Here is a 16,826-nt window from a genome sequence, read left to right as displayed (position 1 = left end):
TGATTCGGATTCACAGAGACCGCTAACGTAATTATCTTTGAGTCGTCATCGTCGATCACACGGCCTCACGCCGGCCTAGCACCACAGGCTCACCGGAGTTGAATGAGACTACGCCACGGCCGTCTGATCATCAATCAACGGAAATGCAATGATCACCCCTCACGACGCGACCATCACAGATACATTTTTTTTTGTTCCAAGCTAGTAGGTCAGCATAAGTTGTTTCATAATCTAACTAGTTTGAACTCGGTAGGCCAGCGTATCAATCCATTGTTAATCTAGTGTTAATTCCAAGTCTGTCAATCGATTCTCAATTCTTACAAGTGCTATTCGAGATAAATCGACGGTCAGCGTAGGATTGTCACATCCGTGGCATAGATTAATCATGGGGATAAGGTTTGATACGAAGGCGGCCCAAGAAGTCGTGACGTGTTCAGTTACATTCGGATAAGGAGAGTAAACATTGTAAATACCAAACATTATTCTGCTCCTTCGGCAGCTCAGCGCCAGAACAAGTCTGAATTGCCTTCCGGGTTGTTATTAAATCAGCATTGAGTCGTTTCGTGATTCGCGTTCATCTAACCGATACAAATCTGAATCACCATTTCAATCGTTATAAATTTTATCGCTGTTCGTAACCTGTCAATCAATCCCCCTTTCTCTCCTAGCATTATCAGTACCTAACTGATATTGATGCTAGCTCCCCCGTCGAGGTATATCAAAGATTAACGTAGAAATGTTACGGTTGTTAAATCGATGCATCATTTGAGGCAATTGATCATAAACATCAAGCGAGTTACCGTTCAATGTGACGTGACTATGTCAAATGTCACCCTGCTTGTACACGTCTAGTTGGTTACGGAGGGAAGCGAGAAATTACCGCAGCTCATGTCCTTCATGTAGAATAAAGACGCACCGACGACAGCACCACTAGCGCCACCTACAAGATCCAATGCCTTCAGTGCAGACTCCGACAGTGCTCACTGCTCAGCTGCAGCTGACAATACTAACAGTGCCACCTAGCATGGAATACGCCACCCTGGTTCCCAAAACTGCCATGAGAGGTCGCCACATAACCCTGAATCTGACGCGTATGCGAGTATGCGTAAGAGACAGACGGGCACGGGCAAGGATAGAAAGAGTTAAGTGAGTGATGAGTGAATGAGTGGACGCGTGCGGGAGTGGATGAGTAAATTGGGGCGTGAGTTGGTATGTATGTGAGAAAGAGAGCAAGATGTCGAAGTTTCTAAATCAGTAGTTATAAAGATCGATCTCATACATGAAATATTTTGGTACAAGTTCGACAATCCAGACCAACCCGTGACTCCCTACCGCCACCTAGCTAACGTAGCCTTGACGACATCCGCTAGGAGTCGCCAAAATCACCGATGAGTCAGAATGGGCGCCGATCAGATCTGAAGCAGGGTCAGGTCACCGCAGAGCTTTCATTACAATCAATTAAAGGCCGGTTATCACCTGTCCCTTTGTGTTTGCTTAATTTACAAATATTGTACAATTTCGATAAATCCCGTTTGCCTAAAAGACTCAACGATATGGTTCAATCTTAAGACCTGCGACAGTGAGTTAGAACAGATAATCGAGAGTGAGAGTGAGAGTGAGAGTGAGAGTGAGACATAGACATAGACAGAGACAGAGACAGAGACAGAGACAGAGACAGAGAGAGAGAGAGAGAGAGAGAGAGAGAGAGAGAGAGAGAGAGAGAGAGAGAGAGGGTGAGTGAGTGAGTGAGATATCCAGGTGTAATACTTCATTTATATCTGTAGGCAAAAGCGACCTTCATGCTAAATTAAACCAGAGAAAGACAATGACGCGAATGCTTTGGAGCTCACAAATGCGATCTGGTCCCCCCGCCGCTGGATCGGAGAAAGCACGGGCCCATGAAGTCCTCAGCTCAGCTGAACCGCGGGCAGTACACGAATATGGACCTGCTGAGAGAAACAATTAATATGTTAAGATAGCTGGACGAATACCTAATTCAACTATTGACCCATCCTGACTTCAGTGAAAAATGACGGACACAATTGCGGGTGGTTAAAGGGGAGAAAGAGGGAGCAGAGTCACATACGACCAAATTTTAGGAAATTTTGGTGAACAACCCTATAACCCTGGTCTAATTCAGGGAGAAACTGGTTACCTATGTCAGTCGAACTCAAACTCTGCATTGCAAGGCATGCCACCAAATCAGATTAGCAGACAATTATAGGCTAAAGGCAGGAATGAAGAATTAATTGTGTTATGATTGAGCGTGTATCACTAAAACTTAGAAATTCAAAGAAAGAAAAGACCATGGCTGAGTCAGATGGTGTTAGATTCAATTGAACAAGCACCAGGGACTTATGAGGAAATTGCACCAACCCCAGTCACCTTTCTAGTGTCATTCCCTAACGAACAGGTACTACAATATGTCAAGGGTCATTGCCACCCAAGCTAGGAGGACATTCATCTCATGTCATGCGTGGTGTGAAAGCTACTGACAACTATACTTACAAAGTTTTGGAGGGACACGCTGAAATTAATGAATTCAGATGGTAAATCAGTAACATACAACAATTCAAGTCAGACTATTCCCAGTCGCATCCAAGGTTGTTTCATCCGTTTCTATTGAACATGGAATTTCAATGCTAATGACCATTGACCTCTCAGTCTCAAGTCACAACTGATCTCATATCTGGCCTGGGATGCTAGCACCGCAGTTTCGGACCAGTGTGGTTTCACTTAAAAAGGGGTATCTTAGAATTGAAAATCATAAGGCATCAGTGACTACAATCTTTGACGGGTGACGAAAGAGATACAATGAAGATTATACCAGTCTGAGTCTTTGTTGAGCCATTAATTTAGTTTGAAATTAGCACCACTCTCCAATGGCCAGTTCCCATTAGCTTCTTAAAAGTTACTGCTCTTGCCATTTTTTTTTTATAAATTTATTCTGAATGGTTGAAGGGGCAGATTTGTGAAATCAGAGCTCGCACTAAGCATAGCTTGTTGTGCTGAACCGACCTGCCACCCGACCACGCAATACCAGTTGTATGGCATAATTTTGTCTTAAAGTTTAACATGTCCTCATGACTGGACACAGCCCCCCCTGATTTGATATAACCACTTCTCATTGCTGATGTTCCCACTCAGATAATTGGATATCACATTGGCCAAAAGTTGTACACCTTCAACAACATAGTAATCGGTAAACCGAGCTCCCTTAAATTAGAACACCACAAGTCAATTGTCAATTGCAAGTTAAATAAATTATCTAGACCAGTATGTCAATAAAAGTCTGCATTATGAAATTGATTCTAAAAATCGGTTCAGTGGCATAACATGAAATCACATGATTTGGATTGTCTTTAAAACCGAAATGCCAAATTGAGACTAATCCGGCGCACTACCTTAGAGTTCCCTTGATGCAAATACTTACGACCCCAGAGAAAGTTGCGACAGCGTGGCGAGGGACGCCAGACAACAATCCACATAAAAAATATTCATGATCACAAATGATTGGGCACTACCGAGAATTGCTTCATTGAAACCACGTGGAACACCCAAGAGAGTCAAGTTGAAATTCCGACCAAAAGTTGGCGTGTCCAAGGTTAGACGATGAAAAGTCAGGATGTACCAACCCGCCGACGACACGATCTTATGACGTCATTACTGATCAACAAGTGTAAACACAGTCTGTTTCCTGGAATATGACGTCACTGAGTGAATATAGAAAGCTACGGTGGAGACGTTTCGGATGATAGGCGTAAATATCGTGTAGATGAAAGGAGTAGTAGATGGTCTGAGTATTTGGCTGTGCAGATTTCTCTATCAAATGACTTTTTTTTCATGTCGCGGGTAACAATTGACCCGTACCGCGCAGCGGTGCGCACATGGACTGAAGGGATTCTACGGATCAGACAGGTAAGGAGATACAGAAGGAGTGACTCTGAAGTAGTCGATAGATATTGAAACCGGAATTACCCAAGGAGGAACAGATCTAAGGATGGATGCTAGCCGAAGAGGAGGTATGTTGCAACACTTTCATGTGTTTTTGACTCTGCTGATACGTCTAAGTCTACTAGGATTGGAACTGTCTCACGTTACGGAGGAAGTAAGTAAATATGTTAGGCAGATATCAGAACAAAGAACGCCATAAGACGCCCAAGCTGAGAGGTGAGTCAGAGAGAGAGAGAGAGAGAGAGAGAGAGAGAGAGAGAGAGAGAGAGAGAGAGAGAGAGAGAGAGAGAGAGAGAGAGAGAGAGAGAGACAGGACGAGGGAGCACACTGCCGAAGGTGAGTGACAAATACGAAAATGATAGAGGATAAGGCGAGGAGAATACCGCCGGGATGAGGTAAGTGAATTAAGTCCACCGCGGAAGGATCGCAGCATGCATCACTCATGACGCTAACGCGCTTGAACACACATCTGCAGGACAGAATTCCACGGCGTCGGATAAAATTGCAGGATAGATTCAGTCATGGAGTCTTCGAGTCACACCGGTCAATGATTCAAAGGCGCCACTTGCGGGTGCCATGACTGCATGAGAGTACTGAGTAGGTACCTGTCTATGAGCCCGGTGAGACTGCGGTCGTCGGGGTAGCAGGCTTGTGTCCACCGGTTCGTTAGGTGAAAACGCGTAAGACGGTCTCTCACAGAAGGGCTGCAAGGGTCAGTAACCAACGCCGGCCGCGGGGTTTTAGTAGGGAAACAGAGATGTGCCGTGAGCGGCAAAGGTTGACGGACCAATCATAAGCCACCGAGGAACGCTAATAACTGACGCTACCCGCGTCGATCTTTAGACAAGTAATCGGGGTCAAATGATGTAGGAGTTCGAAGAGAGTGGGCCGGCAGAGATTGATTGAACCAATCACACCCATCGACGAACGCTAATAATGTAATCGCTACCTGCGTTGCACCTTTAGACAAGTAATCAGGGTCAAGTGATGTAAGTGTTCGAGGATATTGGGCCAGGGAGCCCAAGAGGTGCTAGGAAGAGCACACACGATTCCAATGTTGGAACGGGGCGCGATAAGTCGTTGGGAGGTAAGAGTAAGCACTAAGCTTAGATGAAATTTACACTAATCACGGAGTCTATTGAACAAATTGCGTTTATTGTCCCTGATATGTACCGCTGGAGGGAGTTAGAACAATTGCTGGGAGGGACTGAGAGGTCGACGAGGGATCAAATTTATTGTAGTGGGATGAGAGAGGTATGACAAAGAGAGCGAGTCTGAGGGAGATTGAGGTATGCGTCATATAGTGTAAGGACCAGCGGGAGATCTAATCTCAGCATTGAGGGCGACATTAAATGGGGATGTACTCGATTACCTTTGGGATGATAGGCATTAGAAAGGGAGAGAATGGTGGGTAGCTATCAGGTATCAGATAGTGGCTTCAGGTTATGCCCTCAAGGGAGGCATCAAAATTATATGCTTTGGGGAGACATCCGTGTCCTAAATTCCTTATGAGACAGATACCATCCTAGGCAGCGAAGACTATATGTTGACAAGCGACAAGCCAGCCTCATTATAAATATTGTTTGTGACGAGCCCCAGGCGCAAGGAACGGTGGCAGAAAGGAATCGGTCAGCTTGAAACCAACGGACCGATCAGCAATTGGAAATGGGTGTGTAAATTACGTTTGAACAGGAGAGAAATCAAACAGCAAGAAAATCAACTCATTAATCAACCATTTGAGGATCTACCAGCCGAGAACACTCACCTGAGGTTGTTCCAGAGCACGGCGCAGGTCGGCAACCATATCGGACAGAAAAACACCCCCGATGAACGAAATTTTATTAAACAATAATTTTTTTTGAAAACATACTCCCCACCGCTTCCGGACCCCCAGGGGGCATCATCACATTCGTGGCGCCCAACGTGGGGCAATGGCTTTGTTGCATGCAACATGAAATCAGCAGAGTTGCACATACCCGAACCCAAAGAAAAAAATTCAAGTTCGAAGACTGGAGGAGTTATGGAGAGCAAACACGTTGTATCCACTAGCTATGAAGACGGGATATAATCCAGCAGTCCTGAGGAGTTACAGTCCAGAGGAGTTGCAGTCCAGTTGCATGCAACATGCAATCAGCAGAGTTGCGCATACCAGAGCCCAAGAAGAAAATAAGATCGCCGACTGGAGGAGCTGCGAAGAAGAGACACGTTGTATCCACTGGCTATGAAACCAGGATGCCATCAACAGCCCAGAGGAGTTGCAGCCCAGTTGCATGCAATATGCAATCAGCAGAGTTGCACATACCCGAACCCAAGAAAAAATCAAGACCGAAGACTGAACGAGCAATAGAGAAGAAACAGGTTGTACTCACTGACAGGACAGGACATCATCAAACAGTCCAGAGGAGGAAGAGGAGTTGCAGTCCAGTTGCATGCAACATGCAATCAGCAGAGTTGCGCATACCAGAGCCCAAGAAGAAAAATACGATCGACGAACTGGAGGAGCTACGGAGAAGAGACACGGTGTATCCACTGGCTATGAAAACAGGATGTCATCAACAGCCCAGAGGAGTTGCAGCTCAGTTGCATGCAACATACAATCAGCCGAGTTGCACATATCCGAGCCCGAGAAAAACAGGATCGAAGACCGGAGGAGCTACGGAGAAGAACCACGTATCAACTGAGGTCATGGCTATGAACACAGGATATAACCCAACAGTACAGAGAAGTTGCAATCCGGTTGCACACAACATGAAAATCAGCCATGTTGCACATACAGGGACCAATAAGAACGAAACCAAACGCTAGAAATCAAGGAGGATACCAAGCTACATTCAAGAACACTATTCAAGGAGGTGATAGTCAAGATGTCCGAAAGTACTTCAGCTGTTTCGAGGCGTTGCAAGTTCCGTTGCATGCAACACAATTTAGCAATGTGGCACATACCCGAAGCCAGAAAACAGGACCGAAGACAGAAGAAATTCAAAAAATACTTCATAACATCCAAGAAGGTTGAGGTTAAGAGGACACAATTGAATCCGGCTATCGAGAAAGGTTGCAGTTCTGTTGCATGCAATCAGAGAAGTTACGCATATCCAAACCCAGAAGAACGAGGTCAAAACTTGAAAATTTAAGGAGGAACATTAACAATTACGGAGTTAGTGGTCAAGGAGACAGAAGCAGGTCCAGCTGTTCAGAGACATTGCAATGCGGTTGCATGCAACACGGAACCAGCAATGTTGCACAAATCCAAATCCAGAAGAACGAGACCGAAGACCGGAGAAGTAAAAAGAAGTATTGGCGTTGGGTCCAAGAAATCTGCGGGCAAGAAGGAAAGACGGATCCAGTCGTACGGTGGCGTTGCAGTTCTATTGCATGCAACAGCAACATGGACTCAGCAATGTTGCACAAAATCCAAATCAAGGAAAGCGAAATCTAAGACGGGTAAAATTAAGAAAAGCATTGACGTTGCGTTCCAGGCATTGATAATCCAGAATGAAGAATCGTACCCTGAGGCCTCTTGCACCAAACTACCTAGCTAGGTAAAATCGAAAAACCGGTTTCAGAATAAGCTAATCTAAAGGTGGTAAATTTGTTTGCAATAGCCCAATACATAATCCTACATGTGCTTGCTAAATTTTGCACGCAAATTATTACATTTGAGACTTGGACTGGGTATACGATGCAAAATAATTCAAGCATTGGTGCAAGAGGATTTTGGTGCAAGAGGCCCCAGCTGTTCAGATGCGTTTCAGTTATGTTGCACGGAACCTACAATCAACAGTGCTTCACCTAACCGAGCCAGGAAGGGGAGAAAGAAGACTGAAGAAGATGAAGAACCATCATGACATCTCAAGAAGTTTGCGATCAAAGGGACAAATTTGAACCCAGTTATTCAAAGGGAACTGCAGTCACAAAATGCAACATGCAATCAGCAGAGTCGCACCTATCGAGAAGCCGCCCAGAAAGAAACAAGATCGACGGTAAAGGAGATTAGAGGAGACACTGCACTACGAAGAAACAAAGACAAGATAACATCTAGAGGTTCGAGAGGAGCAGCAATCTGATCACAAGGATCCAACTCGTACATGCGCTAGCATATGTTACTGGTTTAGCCCAGATCACAACAAGATCAAGATCAAGAGTGCAGGAAATGCAAGACATTTGACAATAAAGTGAAATGGCAGATGAAGAAGAAGCAGTGGGAGCCAGCCACCGGGAAGGGGAGGTCCTGAGCTGCTACACAAGAAGGTTCCCGAATCCGCAGCAACAAGTAGTCGGAAAGATCGTGGCAGTTTTTCCAAACGCGGGAGGAGGAACCTGAGAAGAAGCCTGCGCCGTCGGGACGACTGGAACGCGAAGAGCAAAGCCTGCCTCCAGCGAGCAACGGGAAAATCTGAGGGGGAGATCAAGAGGAGCGGGAGGAAACACACCAGCCATGCTACGCTAATCTTGCGGTTCCAAACTCCACAACAAAAACTGACCTGGCGTTGAGTACGGTAAAAGGGAGAAGTCTACGTGCCAAGAGCAAGTCGATCAGAGCAAAGCCAAGCAATCGGACAGGAATGGCGACGTACCGGACCTCAAGACCGCAGGGGTTCAACAAATACGACAACCAAGCCAGGCGAGAGAGGGACTTACTCTGAATATGTGCTACAATTACCACCACCCGCGGCACCGAGCTTTCGAATGCCTCCCGAGAGATCAACAGCATCAGGGAAACTGACATCATCGTTCGCATGGGGATCAGCGTGACGAATGGACGCAACTTTCCTTCAACTTCCACAGGAAACAACACCAGGATCTACGGGAATCTCAATCAGAGATGATCGAAGACAGCCTGAGAAGAAAACAGCTAACCTGGTCACGAAAGCCCACCACCTCGCTACAACATCAACATCATGAGACATGGACCGACGTATAAAGTGTTCTCGTCGAAAGGAGGTCCAAAGGAAACCAGCACTGATTTTTGCGTCACTCGTCAGACATCATCAACAGCAAGCCTCCCAAGTCGCGGACGTGGCTCTTCGGTCCGCCTCAGGTCATGCGATAACCGGTTACCTGAGAAACAGCAGTAAAATTCCAGTTAGGAGTACAGAAGAAGACATGACGCCTCCCCACACGCCGAATTTCACCGTGACGCCATCATCGGAGTTAGATTCGTCCGAAAAAAACAGCATCATCGTCGAGCGGTCAAAAGAAAGCTTTGAATCTTTGTAGCCAACAAAATCATCCTGGAGAACGGAAGGAGGCGACACTCTAAAAGAAAGCGGCGGCCTCTACCTAACCGGTGTCGGAGAAGGAGAGACCAAGATGGATTATTCCAGGAGGAAACATCACTCCGAGAAGTGGAGAAGTCGACCAAGCAGTAACGAAGGAATATCCAACCGAGCCTGAAGAGAAAAACCAGCCGATCAGCAACGCCATCAGCATCTGAGTCGAGACAAGCCGTGGAAAAAGTCACCCACCAGCAGAAGACTCCCCTAAACTACCCACCGCCCAAGGAGGAGACGCCGAAGACCAAATATCAAGACCACCAACTGTTACGAAGTCAAGAAGTCGTGGTGTCAGCGAACAAAACACTCAGATGTCTGGCTAAGCGGGAAAGAGGATGAAGAAAATATGGATCCGAAGATTCTGGGTACCAAGACGCTCGATTCGGATCAGAAGAAACAGCTGCAATACACATCGATGAACATCAAGAGCGCCTTCATGGACCTGAGGACGTGATGTCATTGAACCATCGAACATCGTGTTGAGCTGACCTGCAACAAACCAATTCGAAGACCGGTATAAGTCGCACTAACACCGAAAGGAATTCATGGAAACCAGAAGTTCGAGGCATGCGGGGCAGCTGAGTGAGTCGAACGAATGGGAACGCACAGAGCAGCTGGTGAAACAGGAACAGGCCGCCCAGATAACTGCAATACAGAAACAAAGGCATGGTCACCAAGGAGAGGTACGGAGAGTTGATGTGCTCCATGGAGGACGAACAACAAACCCCAGTAACACCAATCCTGCTCAACAACCATCCCAAACCCCATCCTACCCACTCCAAGGGTCATGTCCAACCGCCTTATACTTTCCTTCTTCCCCCTTCGACCAAAGAAGCACCCTCCCCCTTCTCTTTTGTTCCAGGTACCAGAGCAAGCAACGTTACCACTGTGGCGTTGAGGCGTGCAGCTCCAGAGCACCCTTGCGGGTTACCGCCACCGGACTTCACGACAACAGCGCCCAACCATGGCAGAGCCAGATCGATCAGGGCGTTGGCAGAGGCGTTGCTCAAAGACGCCCAATGCCCTGGCGCCAACAAACCGGACTTCACGACAACAGCGCCCAACCATGGAGGGAACCAGATCGACCAAGGCGTTGGCAGAGGCGCTGCTCTAAAAGCGCCCGATGCCCTGGCGCCAACAAAGCGGACTACACGACTACGACGACCGACCCCGGCCTGGACACGAGCAACCGAGGGGGTCACGCCAGGCGGCGGTCAGGGGGAAGGCCCAAGACATCTCGTCCAAGTGGCTACCAGAGGGTCACAACGGGCCGTCGTACCAACATGGAGCGACGTATGTACCGATGTGACAATATGCGCGCGGTGTGTCATTAGGTTTTATGTAGGGGTAGATATCTGATGGTGTGTAGTACTTAAAACAGATGTGTTGTGCTTACTCGTTACCGGGCTTGTCAGGCAACCACCTTACGAATGTTGGGGGAAAACGATTAGGACATGACCTGCTGTAATTAACTCGGGGGATGGAATACCGAAAGGGGGAAGTGTCACTAATGGGATGGTTAGGGTGTAAGCTAGGTTAGGGCAAATGGTGGCAAGGGGACTGACCTCGGGGGGATGGCTGCACCACACCAAGCTGTCGGAGGATCGAGGAGACGTTACCCATGGAGTCCAGAAACAGCACCCTCGCATCGCAGGGAGGCAGAGGACGTCAACGTCCTACCCAAGAAAGACGAGGAAAGCCAGCGGACCACCATGCAAGACAGGTGCACCCTTAATTGTGGGGGCACAATTAAAAGAAGAAGCCTGAAAATGTAACAGCTGGAAGCTGTAACATTTTTTGTCGTACATAAAAAAGACATCTCTCACACTCTATACGTAAGGACGATCGCACTGTCTGCCGCGGCGCTGAGCCGGCGTGGGGAGGGGGTCGACCAAACGATCCCCGACTCGTCGGCCGGTCACCATTAAGCGAAGATCAAAGGCTCGCCGAAGGGTGGAGTACAAACACACCCATCCGGGCCGGCGCAGCTACCGCCGACGAACGCGGCGCAGTCGGAACCACCTGCCCTCCGGTGCTGGCTAGTGCGAAAACGTCGCGTCCGGCACAGGCAGGGACCGACATCCGGCGAAAATCGAGTGTGAAAACGTCATCCGGCAGGAGACAGCTGAGACGGATGAGCCGTGCAAGTGAGGATGACGTCACGTTCCGGCGGAATGGAGGGCGGAGGGTGACAGTCTCGACTCCGGATGCGAGACGGGATGTCGCCAATTTTCTGCCCCGGTCGGGGAGGCCTGGCGACGCCCGGAATCTCCGGCCCGGAAATCACAGGCGGACAAAACTCAATGCAGAAAGAGAGAGGGGAACAGACTGCGGTATCAGACCACGGGTGACAGACCACGAGGGGGAGAGCTCATCTGGACGGCGGGTCGGCCGGCACGTCTCAGTCTGAGGCTGGCCGACCCCACCCCTGCCGGAGCGGAGGGACTCTGCTGCCGCGACGGAGACTCGACGTGTCAACCATCAAACCATCAACAAACTGTCAAGTGAGTCATCTCATCTGTCCGCCTCATCAAGACTGCCTCCCCGTCATGGACAACTCACCTCCCATTCACCCATCGGATGTCTCTGATCTGGATTTCAAATGCCACTCCCTGGGGTCTAACCTGAGCCACCATTAGAGGGTAATGGATTTAACGTCGTGGGAGTGTGACTCGGTAGGGAAGGGGAGGGGAGATGGTCGCTATATTCCGCTCCCGACCGAGCGGCGCGGCAGGGGTGCGCCTGTAAGGGTGAGCAGGCAGACTAATGGGTCTGACTGGTCCGGCCTTGTCTGTGGATAGAAGGGAGAGGGGTTATTGGGAAGCCGGGGCGGGTCAGTAACAGTCAGTGTAGGCTAATGGCTCACCATTACATTGGTATTGGGGGGGAGCGCTATCCGTCGGCCATCGCGCGCGCGGTCCGGCGCAGTGAGGTGTGGGATTATGAGTATGAGTATGAGAGGGGAGGGGAACAGGCCAGATGGTGTCATTTTTGGGGCGCTGGTCACTATTGACGCGTCAAACTACGTCAGATGACGTCATGACAGTTCAATTAGCGATGCTTTGTAAATAATCTTTTTGCGGTTAGGGCGTTAGGATTAGATTTAAGGTTAAGTTGTCATTGGCGAGCTGACAACCGATCGTGGTACACCGGTTGAAAATGACCAGTATTGTATCGTCCGTTTGTAAATATAGCGTGAAAAATTTAACAATCTGTCTGGGAAAGAAGGGAGGGTTACTTCAGATAGGTTGCTGATTCGGATTCACAGAGACCGCTAACGTAATTATCTTTGAGTCGTCATCGTCGATCACACGGCCTCACGCCGGCCTAGCACCACAGGCTCACCGGAGTTGAATGAGACTACGCCACGGCCGTCTGATCATCAATCAACGGAAATGCAATGATCACCCTGTGGAGTTATTTCTATTATCAAACTATGTTAGTAATTAGAAGTGCCTACATGATTTAGGTCACTCACTAATTATGAGGTGCCGGAGTGAATATGCACATGTCATATGCCGCGTGATTCAAAAATGCAAGAACGGCAATTTGGAGCAGCAGCGCGGCGGCGAGGGGGGAGCCGTAGAGGAACGGAGGAAAGTGGATTTATTGATATGGAGTGGAGTGAAGCAATTGTAGAAGCGTAATTGTTGAGTTCATGGCGGATTTCGTATTGAGTTGAAATCGATAAACGCTTTACTTTTATTCGATCTCTTTCTAGTACAATACAAGCTATTTCGGCTCGCTTCAAAATGGACACAAATACTTTCGATTTGAGGATCATCCCAGAATTCGATGGAAGACAACCAGTGCTCGAGTGGCTGGAAAAAGTGGAACTCACCTGCAGACTGAGGTCAGTGACAGAGTTGGAAAACGTTATTCCGCTTCGTCTAACTGGTGGCGCATTTAACGTTTACCAGCAGCTCAGTGAAGAGGACAAGGCGGATGCGAGTCGGATAAAAGAGGCGCTGCGAACGGCATTCGCAGCTGACAAGTTCACGGCTTATGACCAGTTCATCTCCAGGAGACTCCGTGCTGGTGAGTCCGTCGATGTCTATCTTTCTGAGCTTAAACGGCTAGCTCTGTTGTTCGGAGGAATCCCTGATACTGGTCTGATATGTGCCTTTGTGGCCGGTCTGCCGGACTCTGTGCGTCAGACTATGAGAGCTGGGACCCGTATCGAGTCGCTAAGCCTGAGTGAAGTGCTCGGCCGTGCGCGGGCGCTGCTGGCGGACGACTGCGACACCGCCGCGGCGGTTCAGACTCGTCAGACTTGGCGTGGTGCTACTAGCGACAAGCGCCAGCGTGGTGAGACTCGTGGGCCAGTGAAGTGCTACCGATGTGGAGAAGAGGGGCATATCGCACGCCTCTGCCGACAGGTAGTCTGCTTCCGGTGTCAGAAGTCGGGTCACACGATGGCTCACTGTCCGGAAAACAGGCAGGGAGGGGAGACGTCAGCGCCAGCCTCCTCTCCGCGCTAAGCGGCGCCCTCCCTACAAGACAATTAGAGGTCAATGGCACCAGCGGCTTGGCGCTGGTCGACTCTGGATGTTCCCGCAGTATTGTTGATCAGTCCTTCTGTCCCGGCTGGACCAAGAGAAGAATCAATGTGAGAACTGTAAGCGGCGAACGGTACCAATGTGACGGCAGTGGACCTATTCGAGTGTGTCTTCCGAACGGTGCTGCTGCTGATCTTGATGTCCTAGTGGTGATGGAGAAGCCATTGGGTTTTGATCTTGTGCTTGGCATGGACGGCATTGAGGCATTGGGAGGAGTTACGCTGGTAAACTCCAGTCAAGTGCAGTTCGGAGGTGAGCTCAACTGTGCTGCCGTTCAACTGACAAAACCAGAACCGACAGAACCAGAGCTGACAGAATCGGAACCGTTGAAACAAGGCGTGATGAACCCGGAACAGACAAACATGGAAACTGGTCTGAGTGGGAATGAGAGCCGTGTGAAAGTGCATGTTGATGAGGCAGATTTTCAAGCAAGTTACGATGAAAAGGATAAGAAGTGGACTATGAGCTGGAAGTGGGCGGATGGCTCGGCACCTGAGGCGCTGAGGGACACCGTGTCGGAGTATAAAATACCGCCAGAGAGCCGTGAGGAATATGAAGAGGAGCTGAAACAGTGGGTGGAAAACGGTTGGCTCGAGCCGTACGATGAAGAGAAACAGGGGCCGCCGAAGGGAACAATTCCTCTCATGGCGGTGCTGAATCGGAACAAGGAGAAGGTGAGACCAGTTCTAGACTTCAGACAGCTGAATTCGTTCGTTGATGCGCATACCGCAGACGCAGACGTGTGCGCCGAGAAACTGCGCGAGTGGAGGAAAAGGGGCACTGATGGAGCCATGATCGACCTCCGAAAAGCATACTTGCAAGTGCACGTAGACGAGTCACTTTGGCCCTATCAAACAGTTGTCTTCCATGGCAGACGGTATAGTCTTACGCGTCTTGGCTTTGGTTTGAGCGTCGGGCCTCTGGTGCTGAAGAAGGTGTTGGCCACTATCCTGAGCTGGGACGCAGACATCAGACGCGCTACTTCAGCATACATCGACGACATCTTTGTCGATGAGAGTGCTGTTCCGGCGGAGCGTGTTGTGGCGCACCTCAAGAAGCACGGCTTGGACTGCAAGCCCCCGGAGCGCCTCTCTGGCGGTACCCGTGTCCTTGGACTTCGGGTACAGGAGGGGGACGGTCATCTGGTCTGGAGACGAGACAACACTGTCGGAGACGTCCCAGAGCCACTGACAAAGCGGGCTCTGTTCTCGCTATGTGGTCGGCTCGTCAGTCACCTTCCGGTCTGCGGCTGGCTGAGGCCGGCTGCCTCCTTCATGAAGAGAGTGGCGAATGCGACTACAACGTCGTGGGATGAACCGGTGACGGACCCGAAGATACTGAAGATGTTGGAAGAAGTCATGCAGCGAGTGGATGCAGCAGACCCAGCACGCGGCAGATGGGACGTGGATGGAGAAGACGCAACAGTATGGGTAGATGCGAGCTCCCTGGCCCTAGGTGCTGTGGTACAGATCGGGGGAGAAGTGGTTGAAGACGCATGTTGGCTAAGACGTGACGAGTGCGCCCATATAAATATGGCTGAGCTAGATGCAGCACTAAAAGGCATCAATCTTGTGATTCCATGGGGAGTCAAAACAGTGAAACTGATGACAGACTCGCGGACAGTCTACCACTGGCTGAGCGATGCGATTTCAGGAAAAGCAAGAGTGAAAACGAAAGCGGCGGGGGAGATGCTGATTCGTCGGCGACTGGAGACCATCAGAAGCACGGTGGAGGAATACGGTCTCCAGGTAGACGTGAGCTTCGTCACGTCCAGAGAGAACAGAGCTGACGCCCTCACCAGAGTGCCGCAGAAGTGGCTCGCTCCGACATCAGACGGCTCTGCTGTCCGTGTTGAAGTCGGTGGCGCCGACCAGCGAAGTGACGGTGGTGTAGCCGCCGCAGCAGCAAGTCATGACAACTCAGATGAGATCCGGCGCATACATGACTCGACTGGGCACCCTGGGATACGGCGCACCTTCTACTTCTGCAAGAAGTCCGTACCAGCAGTCACCAAGAGCCAGGTGCGCGCCGTCGTCCATCAGTGTCAGCAGTGCCTGTCGTTGGATCCAGCTCCAGTCAGGTGGTGTAAGGGAGATCTCAGCGTTCCGGAAACGTGGACACGGCTGAGCATGGACATAACACATGTGAACGGCGGCCAGTATCTGACGGTGATAGATAACGGCCCATCTCGCTTTGCTGTGTGGCGGAAGTTGAAGAGGCAGGACAGCAGCAGCGTCATCGAACAGCTGGAGCAGATATTCTTTGAACGAGGAGCGCCGCGAGAAATCCTAACGGACAACGCAGCGGCATTCCGTAGTCGTGCCTTCTCCGAATTCAGCGAGCGATGGGGCGTGACCATGCGATTTCGAAGCGCCCACCGACCCTCTGGAAATGGGATAGTGGAGCGGTGCCACCGGACAGTGAAGTGTATTGTAGCCCGCTCAAGCTGCTCAGTGCAGGAAGCACTGTACTGGTATAACGTGACACCCAAGGACGACGTCAGTGCTGAATCTGCTCCGGCGAATCAAATATACCGATATGAAGTGAAAATACGTGGAATCGACGAGAACTCCAGCGATCCTGGTGTAGTCGTGTGTCGGTTCAGCTTGGGAGATCGCGTGTGGGTTCGAGATCCCAGCACACGATGTGACGTACCCAGTTCAGTGGGAACGGTCACCAAAGTGGTGTCGGCCCAGACCGTGGAAGTCGACAGCATTCCTCGTCATGTGCGCGATCTGCGCCAAGCTTCAACAGACTGCACTCAGGAGTCGGAGCCCAAGTATGAACGAGAAGAGCCCGGAGAAGACGCAGAGGAGTCGTGGCTGATCCAGATACCAGCTCCAAGAACGACAGGAGGCTGCGAGCAGATAAATGACGCTGATGGTGCCTCCCAGCTCGAGTGTGAAGTGTCTCAGGCCACAGCGGCTGAGGTCAACGAGACTGAGAGTGCGGACAGCCCGGCCTCAGCCGTCGTCAGACAGATGCCAGCAAAGACGTGTAGCGTGAGGACCCGGCAAGGACATTGTAGTATTTGCCTCTG

General features: G+C 49.9%; 1 protein-coding gene across 1 annotated transcript in view; it reads left to right on the top strand.

The window, feature by feature from the left end:
* Window positions 1-9,573: 9,573 nt before the first annotated feature.
* Window positions 9,574-16,826, top strand: part of LOC122386166 — a 31,192-nt gene continuing 23,939 nt past the window's right edge. Inside the window, exons 1-4 of the mRNA XM_043375100.1 lie at window positions 9,574-9,677; window positions 10,090-10,216; window positions 13,148-13,265; window positions 14,087-16,788. Coding sequence (XP_043231035.1) covers window positions 9,574-9,677; window positions 10,090-10,216; window positions 13,148-13,265; window positions 14,087-16,788 — 3,051 coding nt within the window. The remainder of the gene's footprint in view (window positions 9,678-10,089; window positions 10,217-13,147; window positions 13,266-14,086; window positions 16,789-16,826) is intronic.

Source organism: Amphibalanus amphitrite, unplaced genomic scaffold (assembly GCF_019059575.1).
Source record: "Amphibalanus amphitrite isolate SeventyFive unplaced genomic scaffold, NRLGWU_Aamphi_draft 000242F_arrow, whole genome shotgun sequence".
Taxonomy (NCBI): Eukaryota; Metazoa; Arthropoda; class Thecostraca; order Balanomorpha; family Balanidae; genus Amphibalanus; species Amphibalanus amphitrite.
Note: the sequence above shows the minus strand (reverse complement) of the source record. Positions and strands in the feature narration are given on the sequence as shown.